The sequence below is a fragment of the Eupeodes corollae genome, chromosome 1 (genome assembly GCF_945859685.1).
Source record: "Eupeodes corollae chromosome 1, idEupCoro1.1, whole genome shotgun sequence".
Lineage (NCBI taxonomy): Eukaryota > Metazoa > Arthropoda > Insecta > Diptera > Syrphidae > Eupeodes > Eupeodes corollae.
Window position 1 is genome coordinate 275,206,890 of NC_079147.1, and position 14,677 is coordinate 275,221,566.

The following is a 14,677-nucleotide window of genomic DNA, read 5'->3' on the forward strand; positions in this document are numbered from 1 at the left end:
GTCATTTCAGGGATGAAAGAGACCTACAGTTTTACATGCCAGTTCCAAACGGCTAACTTTCACTTATTATGACAAGAACTACTCAAAAAGAATTTGCCAATTCATCGCAACAGGCAGTACCCGTGAAGAAATTTTAATTGGCACCTTCAGGGATTGAACTCAAGACTTCTGATCGACAAATATTTTTCCGACCGAGTTACAAGTAACCTCTCTCGAATTTCTCTGCCGCTGACACAATGTATCGAAAACAAGTGGCAACATTACCAAGATGCAATCAGAGAAGCCGCCTGTGATGTGCTGTGTTTCAAGCAGCCACCAACAAAGAACCCCTGGTTTGATGAGGAATTTTGGCAGGCAAATGCAGCCAAACAACAGGCACGAAAACGGTGCAGCATAACGACTTGTCAGAAGGAAACAGAGTGGGCATGAGAAGCGTGCGGTCGAAGTGGTTGAGAGGTTTCAAAGCAGGAATGAAGTTCGAAAGTTTTATGAACAGGTGATTCGAAATTCACAGGTACATAAACCTAGAACCGAAGGATTCAAATACGAAAGTGGAAACATCATAGAGGAACCGCAGTCAATGCTGACAATATGGAAGGACCACTTCTGCAGACTGTATAACGGGGACGACGCACAGAATACCGCTGTCAGGCAGGATGATGATCCATTCAACATAGATGACGAAAGCAAACAATGTCGTCCTCCCGACTTAGACGAAGTAAAGATTGCCATATCTAAGCTGATGTCTAATAAAGCCGCTGGAGCAGATGGCTTGAATGCCGAGCTCTTTAAAGCAGTCGAAAGAAAGCATGCCTGATGAATGGAACCTCAGTATTGTTTGCCCGATCCTAAAAAAATGAGATCCTCTAAACATCGCCTATAAAATCTTCTCTGCCGTAGTGTTTCGTCAACAACCTGATAGGTCCTTATCAGTGTTGTTTTAGTGCAGGAAAGTCCTCAGTCGATCAAATAATCACATTACGGCAGTTCCTGGAAAAAACCCATGAACGCCCAATCGACATCCACCATCTTTTCACCGATTTCAAGGCCGCATATGACAGCATCTACAGGGGCTTTGATTGAAAAATAAAATAAACAAAAACAAAAGAAAATAAAATAAAACAGTTTTAAATATTTTGTCCCTCCTTCTTTTAGATTTTACTTGATTTGAATTGGAAAATTTTAAAGGTGTTCTTCATTGACCTGATAGAAATGGACTGCTTGCAGCCAACTTCACTTTGGTGTCATGTACTCCTAAACGCTACTAGTCCTTTTTTAGGTTCAGCAAAAATATGGAGATCCTTTTTACCTTAATTTTTGTACTTTGTTCATTTTGTCAAGCGTTATAGTAATAGATGTCCTTAGTTTCTTCGAAAGAAAAAGAATTTCGAATCAAGGAAACAACAGATTGCGTTTGAAAATAAATTATACATTTTTCTGACAACCCAACCAAAAGGCAAGCGTAGCTAAAAAATTGGAATAACTTTTAAAACAGGTTTTGAATTGGTATGGACCAGTAGTCCATATCTAGTATGTTAATGGTGTTCGTATTCACTTTTAAATAATTTAAAATATGGACAAGAATCTGAGTACAATTTCGTCACTATAATTTCCTTACAGCGTTAGTAAAGCTGAATTAATTTGTTTAAATAAAATTTACGCGTTTAGGGACACCATACCTTATTAAGTCTCTACATTGTTTTTTATTAAGGTTGCAGGGCTTTAAAACAAATATTCCGTTTATCCATACAAATATTAAAACGGTCTTATTTTTAATTCACTTGGTAGTACTGCTAATTTATTTCCTAACATCTTCGTGACTTAAATTATAAAAGAACCAAATGTCATTGCCGTCAGTCGTATTTTATTTGACATTTTATTAATTTTCCAATTTTCTTCACTAGTTCACTCATCACACGAAAATTATGAATTCCTCCAAATTACTTTTTCTTTTAATAACTTTTTCATTTGTCCTTCTCGGATCGGTAAATAAATACTTAAAGTAATTTGAAAATGCAACCTTTGCTTAACACTTTACCCATGTTTTTAGTGTTTCCTTGAAAACGATGGCTGGATAAGTATTGAACTTCATCATGCCTTGGATACATCAAACCCTGAAAGATTTACTCATCGTGGCAATGTAACAATTCCCAGTTTATTTGGACAAGCAAAAGTAGACCAGGAAGTCCTCACTCAATCAGAAAGACAGGGCTTAAAGGTAAATTTTTATAAAGGACTTTGTGGGTTGTTCAAATGAATATCTGTCCCTTGTTTTTTCTTGTAGAAATTGGCGGAAAGTAACGACTTCTACAGACTTAAGGCAAATGTTATCTATCCCGATGGTACGCGCTACACATTCCTGACGGCAACAAAGGCGTGTGCTCTGGTGCAATCGGACTTATACGACGTAATTTGGGTGTCAATCGACGGAACAGGATTTGTCACCACCGTGACGCAGACAATCTTCAGTTCTGGTTTTGCCGATTGTACAAATAGCCAAATTTCAACTTCCAGCCTCGATGAATTCAACACCGATGTCCTAATCAAACATATGGAACAAGCACCAGTCCCAGACACTGCTAGTTTCATCCAGAAGGTCGAGCGGGAGCGTGAGGCTCGCGAAAAAGGTGAGGTCCGGGATCATCGAGGATTCTTTGCAAAATACGTAAGATTACATCACACAATGTTTCAAGATAAAATATTTAACAATTTAATCATTTCAGTGGATGTACATTGTACCCGTTGTCCTCTTGGTATTCATTTCTGGAGCAACGAACCAAGATGGTGCCAAGTAGAGGAACACAATAATTTATTCAATGTTTTGCATTTTGTCTTAATTTAAATGAAAATTAAAATTTAGTGTACCAATATTTTATTGTATTTTATTTAATTCTACATTTTTACTGAACTGAATCATCCTTGACTTTCTTGCCTCCTGCTGCAGGTTTAGCAATCAACTTGGCCATCATCTTTTCCTCCTTGGCCTTACGCTTGGCCTCCTTCTGTTTCTTGCGGTCTTCCTTTTCTTTTTGCTCCAACATCTCCTTGAATCGTTCGTCACGGGGATCAACCTTGAAGCCAAAGTGTCTGCGCACTTCTTCTACCAGACGCTCCTTGCGTTGTCTAGCGACTAATGCATCGGCTTCTTTTTTGGCGATTTTAGCATTCAAATCGGCTTTCCATTGCTCAAGTTTTTCCAGCTTCTTTTCGATTTCTTCCTCTCGCTTTTGAATTTGCTCCTTCGCCAGTTTATCCTCGTTCTTAGCCCTGGCTAGCAATTCTTGCAGTGTATAGGGGAAAGCAACCTTTTCGTATCGTTCTTGAGCGTCAATATCTTTTTGTGTTGGGAAGCAAATTCTGGGATCGACTCCACTCGCCAAACCATAGCGACCCAGTTGTTTGCGTTGGTATTTCTCAGTCAGATGAATCCACGAATGTGGTTCACTGTAGGGGCGTTCGTTGTGCAAGAATTTCCGATGTTGCACTAGAAGACCCGATTTGTTGAAGAAACTTTCTGGTTTTGGTTCTTCGATCTCTTCCTCGACGAACGAAGGCGGTTTATCTGAGACTTCTAGTTGCTCATCGTCTTTGGCAGTCGCAAAGAACCTTACAAGGTTCTTGCCATTTAATGAACTTACAATATAATTCCGTGGGGAAAGCTTGTTAAGTGATTGCATGCTTAGTTTTTCAGTATTTTTGTTTTAATTTTATTTATGAAAATAGATTTTTTTCAAAATAGCACACCATAGAAATTGAAATTCTTTTTCTGGTTACGGCAAAATGTCAACATGACATAAGAGAATTGAATTTCTTGCAATTCAGTAGAAAGAGGTGCTGGAAAGTGTTATGGATTTGGCAGGCATTTGGTAGCGAAGTTAAGGACATGCTTACATTGCACCTTTTCTTTGACACGATGTGTCTTTTTAGCACTTTACTTCACTCGCTTCGTATAACTTAATTGTATGAATTACTTTTTGTTTTTTTTTTTTCAAAACAACTCTTTGCTATTTAAGTCTAAACAGTTATAATTCAAAATCTTAAATTCAAGATTTTCAAAAATGTGTTGTATTTTAGATACTCTTTGTTCGTAAGCATTCGGTTTTACATATATATAGATTTAATTAAGATATTTAATTTAAAAACCTTCTTTTCAGTGCAGTGACATATCCTGTTCGATTATGTCTATCCATATTGTGCAGTTTAATAATTGTGGTAGTATTTGTTGTTGGTTTATATTTGTTCATACAACGTGAATTAGAACCCGAATCGACAACAAATTTGGTGGATGTAGATCAAGCTGAATAAGAAAGTGACTCATAAGCGGAGGAGGCCAAGAATATTGATAATCATAAAACAGCTGCAATTTGTTTTTATCTCTGCTAATATTTTTTTTTGTTTCCATTAAAAAAGATATTTACCTGTCAAATTATTTGAGTGCGTTTGTTGATACAGAATTTCAAATGGATTGTCATGTTTTTATTAATTGTAACACATATTAAAATTTAAGAAACTTGAATAACCTTAAGCTTACTTTTGATTTTTGGAAAATTTTAATATTTTCTTAATGATGATTTTCCAAATATCTGTACCAGTTTTCATCAATATTGGAGTTTTTCCTGAGAAAAACTTCTATTTGAAATGTGCTAACTTGCCCATTCTAACTAACTTACAAGATTCTGTTGATTTCTTATATTAAAACTTATTGAAATATATGTCTTGTTTGTTGTTAGTTAACAAAAAGAGATGTCAATCTGATTTTGAACTTCATAATTTTTACTAAAATCAATTCTAAGTTTAAAATTGTAATGTTTAATGTGTAAGCAAAAAAATTGTCTAGTACGTATACGTCTGAGTATACCATAGTAACTATTTCCATTACCTAGTTGTGCCATAAATTCTTTAAAAAAAAACTTTAAGATCTTGTTGCTCAACATATTAATTTGTTACAAAATATTTTTTTTTTAATATTAACATTTGTAAGCAATGAATAAATGTCAAATTTGTTGCAGTTTTGCTTCTATTACCAGGAACTATTGTGCAAAAGGAAATAGAATCGCAATTATTGCATTTCATATGTAAGGAATGAGTTCTGGCTAAATTGTTTTATTTATAAACCATTGAGAACAGCAAAATTATTCGTTAATGAGATCTTCCGCCAATTTGCTTTTGCTATGTCTTTAAAAAAAATGACAGCCCAAAAAGTATTCGTCTGCGTACTACGCGCTTTTGAATGACGATGCAATTTCTAAGACTTAAACTTAATTATCACTATACGTATGTATAATGATTTGATTGGAAATCTCGCTACAAAGAGTGGGACTGGCGGCTTTTTTGGGAACAATTGTAAAAACGGTTGTTAGGCTGTACCGTAGAGATGTGGTAGAGTGATTGTTAAATTGTTTAAAAACAAAAACGTCATATATTACATGTAAACTATATCAGAAATCTAAAGATTCAAAATCATCACTATAATGATTGGCTCTTCAAAATTTCTCAAAAATCCATATTAAGCCAAATAAAGACTCATAACTCACTTAATGTCTAATGAGAATTTCTAGGAAGTCATGTTTTACGCGGCGCGAGAGTGGCAACATTGCTAAGTTGCAATCAGAGAAGCCGCCTTTGATGTACTGGGTTTCAAGAAACTACTAACAAGGAACCTCTCGTTTGATGAATAATGTCGGCAGGCAAATGCAGCCAAAACTTGGAGTTCTCCAGATCAATCTACCGTCAACCAGATTGACCATATTGCGATCGACGCCAGACACGCTTCCAGCGACATCCATGGATTTTCGAACTTTCCGAGGAGGTAACATCGACTCGGACCACAACCTCGTTGTAGCCAAGGTAGCACTTCGGGTTTTCAGACCCAAGGCAAAGCAGGGAGATGCTGGGAAAAGTTACAGCGTCGAACGGCTACAACCGCAAAAGATTGCCTCTCGAAGTTCTCTGCCGCCAACACAATGTATCGAAAACCAGTGGCAACATTGCCAAGATGCAATCAAAGAACCCGCCTCTAATGTCGTAGGTTTCAAGAAACCACTAACAAGAAACCTCTGGATTGATGAATAATATCGGCAGGCAAATTCAGCCAAACAACAGGCACGCAAAGCGGCGCTGCATAAAAGGATGAGAGCTATGCTCATGAGCTCTATGAGCAGAAGAGGCGAGAGGAACGCCGACTTCTCAGAAGGAAAAAGAGAGGTCATGAGAAGCGTGCGGTCGAAAATGTTGAGAGGTTTAAAATCAGGAATGAAGTTCGAAAGTTTTATGAACAGGTGAAACGAAATTCACAGGTACATAAACCTAGAATCGAAGACTGCAAAGACGAAAGTGGAAACATCATAGTGGTACCGCAGTCAATGCTGAGGATATGGAAGGACCACTTCTGCAGACTGTATAACGGCGACGACGAACCCAGTTCCGCTGTTAGGCAGGATGATCCGTTCAACATAGACGACGAAAGCCAACAATCCCGTGCTCCCGGCTTAGACGAAGTAAAGATAGCCATATCTAAACTGTATAGAGCTATGTCTAGTTTTGGCATACCTGCCAAACTCGTCCGTTTGTGGAGGACCATAGAGAACTCACACTCCTCCATAAATGTTGGAAACAACTTAACAGAACCTTTCGATGTCAAAAAATGTTTTAGAAAAGGTGATGCGATTTTTTTAACATCGTACTTGAAAGAATTGTGCAGAGCTCACACGTCAACACTAGAGGCACTATCTTTAAAAAGTCTGTCCAATTACTAGCATATACTGATGACATTGATATAATCGGAAGAACTCAGCGTCATATCAATGGGGCTTTTGTGAGTATTGAGGCAGAGGCGGCAAAAATGTGTTTAACGGTTAATGAAGGCAAAACAAAGTACATGCTGTCGTCAAGAAAGGACATACAACACCGACGTCTTGGTCAAAACGTTACCATCGACAGATGTAACTTTGAGGTAGTCAGGGACTTCGTCTACCTAGGCTCCGCAGCAAACGCAAAAAACAACACCAGCGCTGAGATAAAACGCAGAATACCTCTTGCTAACCGCTGTTTCCTTAGACTAAGCAAGCAATTGAGTGGTAAATTCTTTTCTCGAGGGACCAAAGTGTCGCTATATAAGACCCTTATCATCCCCGTCCTATACGGTTCAGAAGCATGGACTATGACAAAAGCGGATGAAAGCACCTTGGGTCGGTTCGAGAGAAAAGTTCTTTGTGTGATCTACGGTCCCGTATGCATCGAAGGGGAGTGGAGGAGAAGATGGAACGACGAGCTGTACGGGCTGTACAGCGACGTATACTTAGCCAGAAGGGTAAAAGTCCAACGACTAAGATGGCTGGGTCACGTAGAGCGCAGGGAAACCAATGCTCTGGCCCGCACCCACAGGACAGCGCAGTAGAGGAAGACCGCGGATCAAGTGGCGCGCACAAGTGGAAAGTTACCTCACCCAACTTGGAGCGCGAAACTGGAAACATCTAGCTAGGAACCGAGCTAGATGGAGAAGTTTGTTGGGTGAGGCCCTAGTTCACACAGGGCTGAAGCGCCACCTTAAGTAAGTAGGTAAGTAAGAATTTAGATCCAAGCGATCAAATTTCAAAAACATGGGCTTTTGGGAAGATTTCTGCACGCAAAACGATGTCTTAGATAACATTTTGTTTCAAAACCTTACGTAGTCTACCAAAACATCCATTCCGATTCTTTTTGTTCAATCACTATCTTATGAAAGATCTGCTTTATTAAACGTATTGTAACCGAATGGGCTGTGTTTTGACAATTAAAAATTATTATTTTTATTAAATGCAAATAAAAGAAATTCAAAATAAAAGTAAACAAAAGAAACGAAAAAAAAAACACCACCAACTAGGACAAGGCCGACGACGACGACTCAACTGCTACTGCAGTTGTTTATATTACTAAAAAGTACAGCAATGTTACCTCGCTCACCCTCTACAGGGGTAAGCTGAGTGACAAACGATTCTCCTTCTTGTCAGAAAGAATCATGGCTGACATACGAATCACAAATTGAGTGATTGTCAGCAAGTTACCGTAGTGTGAGAATGTTGCAAAGGTGGAGAAACTCACCTCTGTTGCGTGAAACAATTAGGATGCGATCGGTGTCATGACATTTATGAATCCGGCTCGCATCCAAAAGACGTTTGCAACAAGTGCGTAAATCACACCTACCAATGTTCACACGCACATTAAAAGATTAATTGCGTTATAACATTAATGTAATAATGCGTAATCTAGTGGGTGTGAAACGAGACAAAGGCTGGAAAATCCTGGTTAGGTAGTGTTAGTGAGATAGGTATAGCTAGGGTTCTTGAGTAAATGCCGTCGGCAAGTACCTTCTTTTTCAAAATTATCCACCCTTGAATAAGGAAGCCCAGAACAATTTGAAGAAGGTACCGCCAACCGATCGCTCAAGGAACCTAGTTCGAGAATAATCTCAATTCATTTTTTTTTGTTAAGATATATCCGCCAGCGCTGATTTTGGTCACATCAAGATAGGATGTACATACCTGTAATATAAACCTTAAAAGAAAGATAGTTCAAGATCAAATTTAATTTTGTATATGTATATACATATATATATATATACGTCAACAAGTTGGTTATTAAGGCCGTTAAAAAAATTCTCTTTTGACGGCCTCAAATCTGTGTTTTTAAAGGAAACCGAAACAGGAAATTAACGTGCGGGAAATCCCAAAAAAAACCCTTAAATCGTCTCGCCAATAAACCACAAAACAAATTAAAACCTAACAGTCATAATACATGTAGGAAAATAAAAGAGCGATGAATTTATTAATTCATTACAATTTAATATTTATTAGAAATTCGTTTAATTAGTATAAGAAAGTTGATTAAAAAAAGGAAATTGTATTAGTAAGTACGTATGTAAGTAAGTATTATAAGTAAACTGCTTGTTCTTTACTGCTTGACGGCTGGTTCGCAAAAGAGAAAGATTTTATTATTTTAATAGTCAGGTAAACTAAACGTAAGTGGCTTCAAAGATTATTTAAAAGAAGCAAATAACAAAAGAATTTGGAGATAGATAAAAGGATAACAACGTTATTAATTTAGGGTTGAAACAGAATGCAATGTGTCCCGCCTTCGACTCTTCATACATATATACAATTATAAAAGTGTTTTTTTAAATTTTTTTTAAATTCAAAAATTTAAACAACTTCAATCTTTTTATTGCTCAATTTAAATTTTCTTTGTTTAACATTCAAATTGAAAGATTAATTTTGATAAAATAAGAAAGTGGTGTGTATACATACCTACCTTATACATATATATATATATTCATATACATATATATATATAAGTGTAGATTTACCATAGTGCAAATTATATTTCTTTTGGGTGAAGTGGTAATATTTATATATTATTTCAAATAAAAATACAAAAAATAAGGCGTACTAAAGATAGCCACATCGAACCACGATTCATCGAGGGAGTGGCCACTACATCGATATTTTGGGGTGAGTGATATTTTTGTTAACTAGTCGTATTGAGACAATTTTAAATATAAATATTGCCCATTACTTCCGTAGAATATAATAGTGCAGTCTGCAAATATACCCTACAATTTTGTTTACTTAAGCTTTCAAATTTTACTTAAATTTTTTTCACTTTCAAATTTTAATTATTTTAAAAAGTTAATTTAAATGTGAGATATTTTTTTTTATAAAAATGAAATTGGTAATACAATTTGTCAAACATTAGATGAAAAATTATGAATTTCTAGATTTTTTAATTAGAAAGGGGAAGATGAAGTGATGAGGAAACCGAGGTAGAAGGGCGGAGGGAGAGGAACGGGGTTTTAAAGGGGTTGTTTAGCGAGGAAACAACCAGGTAGGGTGGGTAAAGATAATCTCGCGCATCATTACCAGCTAGATGCAAAGCCTGGCATATTTTTTTTTGATAACGAGGAGGTCAAAGAGTCCACTCCTGAGCTAGCGAGGGGTATTTTGTGTGCCAGCAATGACCTCAACAGAGAATAAACTCGTTACAGTATACCTATTGATTTTCTATCCTCGTCAAGAGAGCTCTCATAAAAGTTTAATTACTCGATTATATAAAGTGAGTCTCTAATGAGTTTTCCCATGTGAAATTTAGATTTTATACAAAAATTGATTTTTTTTCTCGGTGCATGGAACACTATTGGAATTTTTTTTTAAAAGGTTTAAATCTGCTGAAAAATTCAGATCTGCAGATTTGATCTTAAATCAACAATAAAACAATTTATTTTGCTTTGTTTTGACAGATTTAGATCAATACGAAATTGATTTATTTTACTTACGGGAAAACCCATAATTAATCTTGAGAAAAATTTAAAGGTGGGTGTCCACTTGAGAGTAAACGTGCTGCGAGTCGCTCTCAAGCTGCTCTCGAGAGTGATCTCGCAAGTGGACATAGTCTCGGGAGTAGCTCGCTGATAGTTGAATAATTACACCCGACATTCGATCTTTTTGAAAGTCACTCGCAAGTGGACACATGTGTTTACCACTATCTATACCAACACTGTTCGTATTTTGCGAGTAGCTATCGAGAGTAAACATGGCAAAGCAGTTGAAAATACATTTTTTTTTCGTTTTTACCATCAAAAACTTGTCTTTTAAACTGTTGAAAATTACTGGACTGACGTGTCTCACAATTCTTCTTATTGTACATACTGGAATTCGAAAAAGGTACTGAAGGCTGCCGTATGAATCACCCGCACCGATCATACAATGGGCAGGTTCAGGCGACATAAGGACTTGAAAGTAAGGCAAGTTTTTAGTATCTGATTGGCCATTTGCCAAAAAAATGCCTTCCAATTAAGGCAACTTTATTGGAAAGTTGTCTGGAAAGTAAGTCAAGAAAAATCTACCTAACTACCAAGTCAAGTTAACTTATGTATGTCAAAATGACAACTGATTATGTTTTTTTAGTTCAAGTGAAAGCTGAGCTTTACTACTCTATAATTTGTTTATTTTCTGCACAATTCAATTTAATGTTTTCTGTAAAAGGCTTCTTGCCAATTAAAAAAAGAAATAAGTAATATTTCCCTACAATACAAAAGACAAATCTCAATTGGCTTGTATCTTGTCTGGGGAGTGTTTTGTAGACAATAATGTGTTTGGTAGTTCTTGTACTATGAACTTTATGTGGAGGTTTGTGAAGTAAAGTTCTGAATTTGAAATTCATGACACTTGGAAAACTAACTAGTTGCCTTGGTCAAAATTTACGTTCAAAGAACGAAGTTGACTGCAAATGAAGTCCCTTATGTTGCCTGAAGCTGCCCAATAAACTTTTAGTTTTTCTTTGAAAAAATTTGCGATTCATATGCTTACCGGAAGTTAAAAATGTTCACGCTCTTTTGAAAGAGCAGACCCTACACCGAATTGGTTACGAAGATCTACCTACGGTTTGACCCAACATTTTTTTCTATTCTTTTTTAAGAACAGTGCCGCGATAAAAGAATACATGGACAACTGATAATATGCTAGCTGAAGAAATCTATCAAATGGACAGTCCCCGAGAGTTGTTCGCTAGAGTTTACTAGCAGTAGTACTCTCAAATAGACACGCACCTTAAGATTCATTCAAAAGATGGCTTTTCTGTCTCATAGAGTTGAACTTTTGTTGTGCCCTTTTAAGTTATTAATTTTTTACTATTTAAAATATACCATAAATAAATAATTGTTCTTGAAAAAAGTAAATAAACAACAAATTTATTGAACAATTACTAACTACTACTCAAGAGCTCGGCTTTATGCTTTACATTGCTAACTTTCTCATAGTATCATCACATTTAAGATGAGTACAATTGGGTTTTCTCGTCAATTCATCACAAGAATTTATTTTTATCCTTTAAAAGAAAATTCAGAAATTGTTTTATGGCAAATCAGGAGTACACCAGGGTAGTAATTTAGGAGGACTACTCTTTATTCTATCTATCCATGATGTACCCTTTTGTTTACGCTACAGTATCATCTTAATCTATTAAAAGATGATATGAAGACCTTAAAAAAGAAAAAAGTTTCTAAACGATTGTTTTCAACGTCAAGAGGTTATTAACAGTTTTTTTATTTGTTGAAAAAACTGGTTAAACTTTAACCCTTTTACATCACGTTCATAGTTATTTTTTTAAATAGTTAATCCAATTCTATGTTAGGATTTGATACTCGCTTTATAAAACAATTTGGTCCGACCACATCCTGATATGGACTTCTTTTATGGATTCATAAGAATAAGAATCTGTAGAACGTGACTCCATACGTTTTGTCTTAATAGGGCAACCATGGTTTAATCCTTACAAGCTTCGTCCTTATGAAAATCGGATAAAGATTCTTCAAAAACAGCCTCCATTGCAAAAGAGGGTTAATAACGATATTGTCTTTATTCATCAGCTCTTAACTGGTGTAGTTAATGCAGCAGGTTTATTGAAAATTAAATTACCATGGAGGTAACCACAATACCCGACGTTAACAATAAAATGCATGTTCCTCAATACCTCACTAACTATGGCATGCATGAGACATGTTTAATTTTTTTTGAAATAAACTCAACCTCTTTAAATGCACAACGCACTTAAATGTTGTATTAATCTGTCTGTGATTTCATTTTTATTAGTATTTAATTATTTGTATACTACTAACCCTGCACTAAGTGATGAGGAAGATATAGCTTTCTTAGGCAGAGGTCTGATAGGTTAAACAAAATAAACAGATAATTTGAAAACGTTCCAATAAAAAATTAGGATTTGCGAAATGAATTTTTGCAAAATTGGTCTCTAATCAATCATAAGACCACATCTTTAAGTCTAGAGTGTTTTAACGTTTTAAGAAATTAATTTCGATCATTTGTGGGGAAGCATTTTTAAAGTTTGGACCTATCGAATTTTTAATTAAAGCGCTCCCAGAAGAATACAATTTAAAATGTCTGCAAAAATAAAAACAACAAATTTATTTTTTACAAAAAAATGTAATTTATTATTATTAACTTTAGTTTATATAGGTCTACTTAGCCGCCACATACAAATTGTGGAATGAATTATAATTTTTCTTAGTTTCAATCTTTTACAACACAAAATTTATGTTTACCTATTTTTATTTAACCCAGCATTTTGGGTAAAAGTAGAAAATTCTAAACAAACTATGACTTAAAACGAAAGAAAAATTGAATGAAAATAAGAAAAAGAAATCTGTCGACGTCATCTAATCATGGAACTAAGAACGATTGTATTTTCCCCAAATGTGGAGCATGAACACTGAAGCGATGAAGAGCAGCGACATTACAAGAACTGGAACTGGTCCACTGCACATAAAACAAAAACAAACAAAATATTTTAATTAATATTTAATGACTTTAAGATGGATTGAATGAGTAACTTACACCTTGATACCGGGAGAATCATCGGTATAGAATCGCCACATACCACCTGATCCGGCTCCACCTGTGGTGCGACTTCTTGCAGCGGTGGTTGTAGTCTTCCTTTGTTTAACGTTGCTTCCACCAGCACCGCTGCTTCTTGGGGCAGACAGTTTGCTTGGGGAGCGGCTTCCAGTGCCAACGGCAGTTGAACTAGCAGGAGCAGGCTGCAATATAAAGTGAAAGGCGTTTTTAATTGTATGAATTTGATAAATGAAAAGTTGGTCAAACAAATATCCAAAAAAAGAATAGTAATCGAACAGTTTTTGTAAAAATCTATTAATCAAATAATTATTTACCATTTTATCGGGTTATTTTAATTGAAAAACAAAAGTTTTTTAATTAATTTTAAGTTTTCTTTTGAAAGAATCTTTAACCACACACGACCACTTTGAGGAATAAAATAAAAGTGACAGTTCGTCCACGTAGACGAGCTGAAGTGAAGTTTGTGTAGAACGTTGTCGATAAAAAATACCCACGTAGGTGAACGTCATCAACTTTTGGGATCAAAAAGGGAATTTTCGTTCAGTTTTTTAAGGTCTTGTGTTAAGTGTTCATGTGTATAAATTGAAACAGGAGGAATCTGTTTATACTTATTGCAATTAATTTAAGTCAATAAATTATTTTTATTAAATTACTTTTTCTTTTAAGTTGTAATTTTTGTTAAATGATGCCACCTGAACATTAAATCGGAATACCATCGGTTTAACTAAATTGAATTTTATTGCGATTTGTCAGCTGTCAAAAAAAATTCAATAGGTTTACGAAATAAATTGTTTCATTGAAAATAAATGCTGCAAATTAAGGAGGCACTGCATCAGTGTTTTACTTAAAATAAATTATTTTTAATTGTTAGATATGTGCAAGTAAATACTAATTATCGAAATTTTATAGGGATGAAACATTTATTTTTATTTTAAATTAATTTTCAAAGATCACTTTTTCAGATAAAACAAATATTTCTCTCTTGTTTTTCGTTATAGTATTGAACATCTTGTTTTCAGTTGGATTTCATTGAATTTTCTCAGATTTTATTTTAAAATTATTCATACATTTTGGGAAAGTTGCATTGAATTCAAGGTAAGTGCTTTTAAAACATAACAAATTAAAAGAGACTTCATGTATTTAAATATTTAAATGCAAAAGAAACCCAACCGCGCACCAGCCCCAAATCATATAGCGTGGCAAGTAGAAGGGCAGCATGCCCCCTTACATACCTCTCTGTTAGTACGCCGCCGTATTATCCATTAAAATTCTTG

General features: G+C 35.4%; 3 protein-coding genes and 1 long non-coding RNA gene across 4 annotated transcripts; 2 read left to right on the forward strand and 2 right to left on the reverse strand.

The window, feature by feature from the left end:
- Nucleotides 1-1,846: 1,846 nt before the first annotated feature.
- Nucleotides 1,847-2,870, forward strand: LOC129941616 (ER membrane protein complex subunit 10). Its single transcript, XM_056050296.1, has 4 exons — nucleotides 1,847-1,985; nucleotides 2,051-2,218; nucleotides 2,285-2,665; nucleotides 2,724-2,870. The coding sequence occupies exons 1-4, from the start codon at nucleotides 1,926-1,928 to the stop codon at nucleotides 2,793-2,795; spliced, it is 681 nt and encodes a 226-aa protein (XP_055906271.1). The 5' UTR covers nucleotides 1,847-1,925; the 3' UTR covers nucleotides 2,796-2,870.
- On the reverse strand, nucleotides 2,856-3,794 carry LOC129941615 (growth arrest and DNA damage-inducible proteins-interacting protein 1). The gene has a single exon (XM_056050295.1). The coding sequence runs from the start codon at nucleotides 3,675-3,677 to the stop codon at nucleotides 2,901-2,903; it is 777 nt and encodes a 258-aa protein (XP_055906270.1). The 5' UTR covers nucleotides 3,678-3,794; the 3' UTR covers nucleotides 2,856-2,900.
- Nucleotides 3,795-3,925: 131 nt separating this feature from the next.
- On the forward strand, nucleotides 3,926-4,525 carry LOC129942907 (uncharacterized). The gene is made up of 2 exons (XR_008781123.1): nucleotides 3,926-4,087; nucleotides 4,155-4,525. It is a non-coding gene; the product is annotated as an uncharacterized LOC129942907 (long non-coding RNA).
- An 8,426-nt stretch (nucleotides 4,526-12,951) lies between these two features.
- LOC129939607 (protein transport protein Sec61 subunit beta) lies at nucleotides 12,952-13,878 on the reverse strand. Its single transcript, XM_056047681.1, has 3 exons — nucleotides 13,718-13,878; nucleotides 13,383-13,585; nucleotides 12,952-13,304 (listed from the first exon to the last, which is right to left on the reverse strand). Exons 1-3 carry the CDS (start codon nucleotides 13,718-13,720, stop codon nucleotides 13,217-13,219), a joined length of 294 nt encoding a protein of 97 aa, XP_055903656.1. The 5' UTR covers nucleotides 13,721-13,878; the 3' UTR covers nucleotides 12,952-13,216.
- Nucleotides 13,879-14,677: the final 799 nt, after the last annotated feature.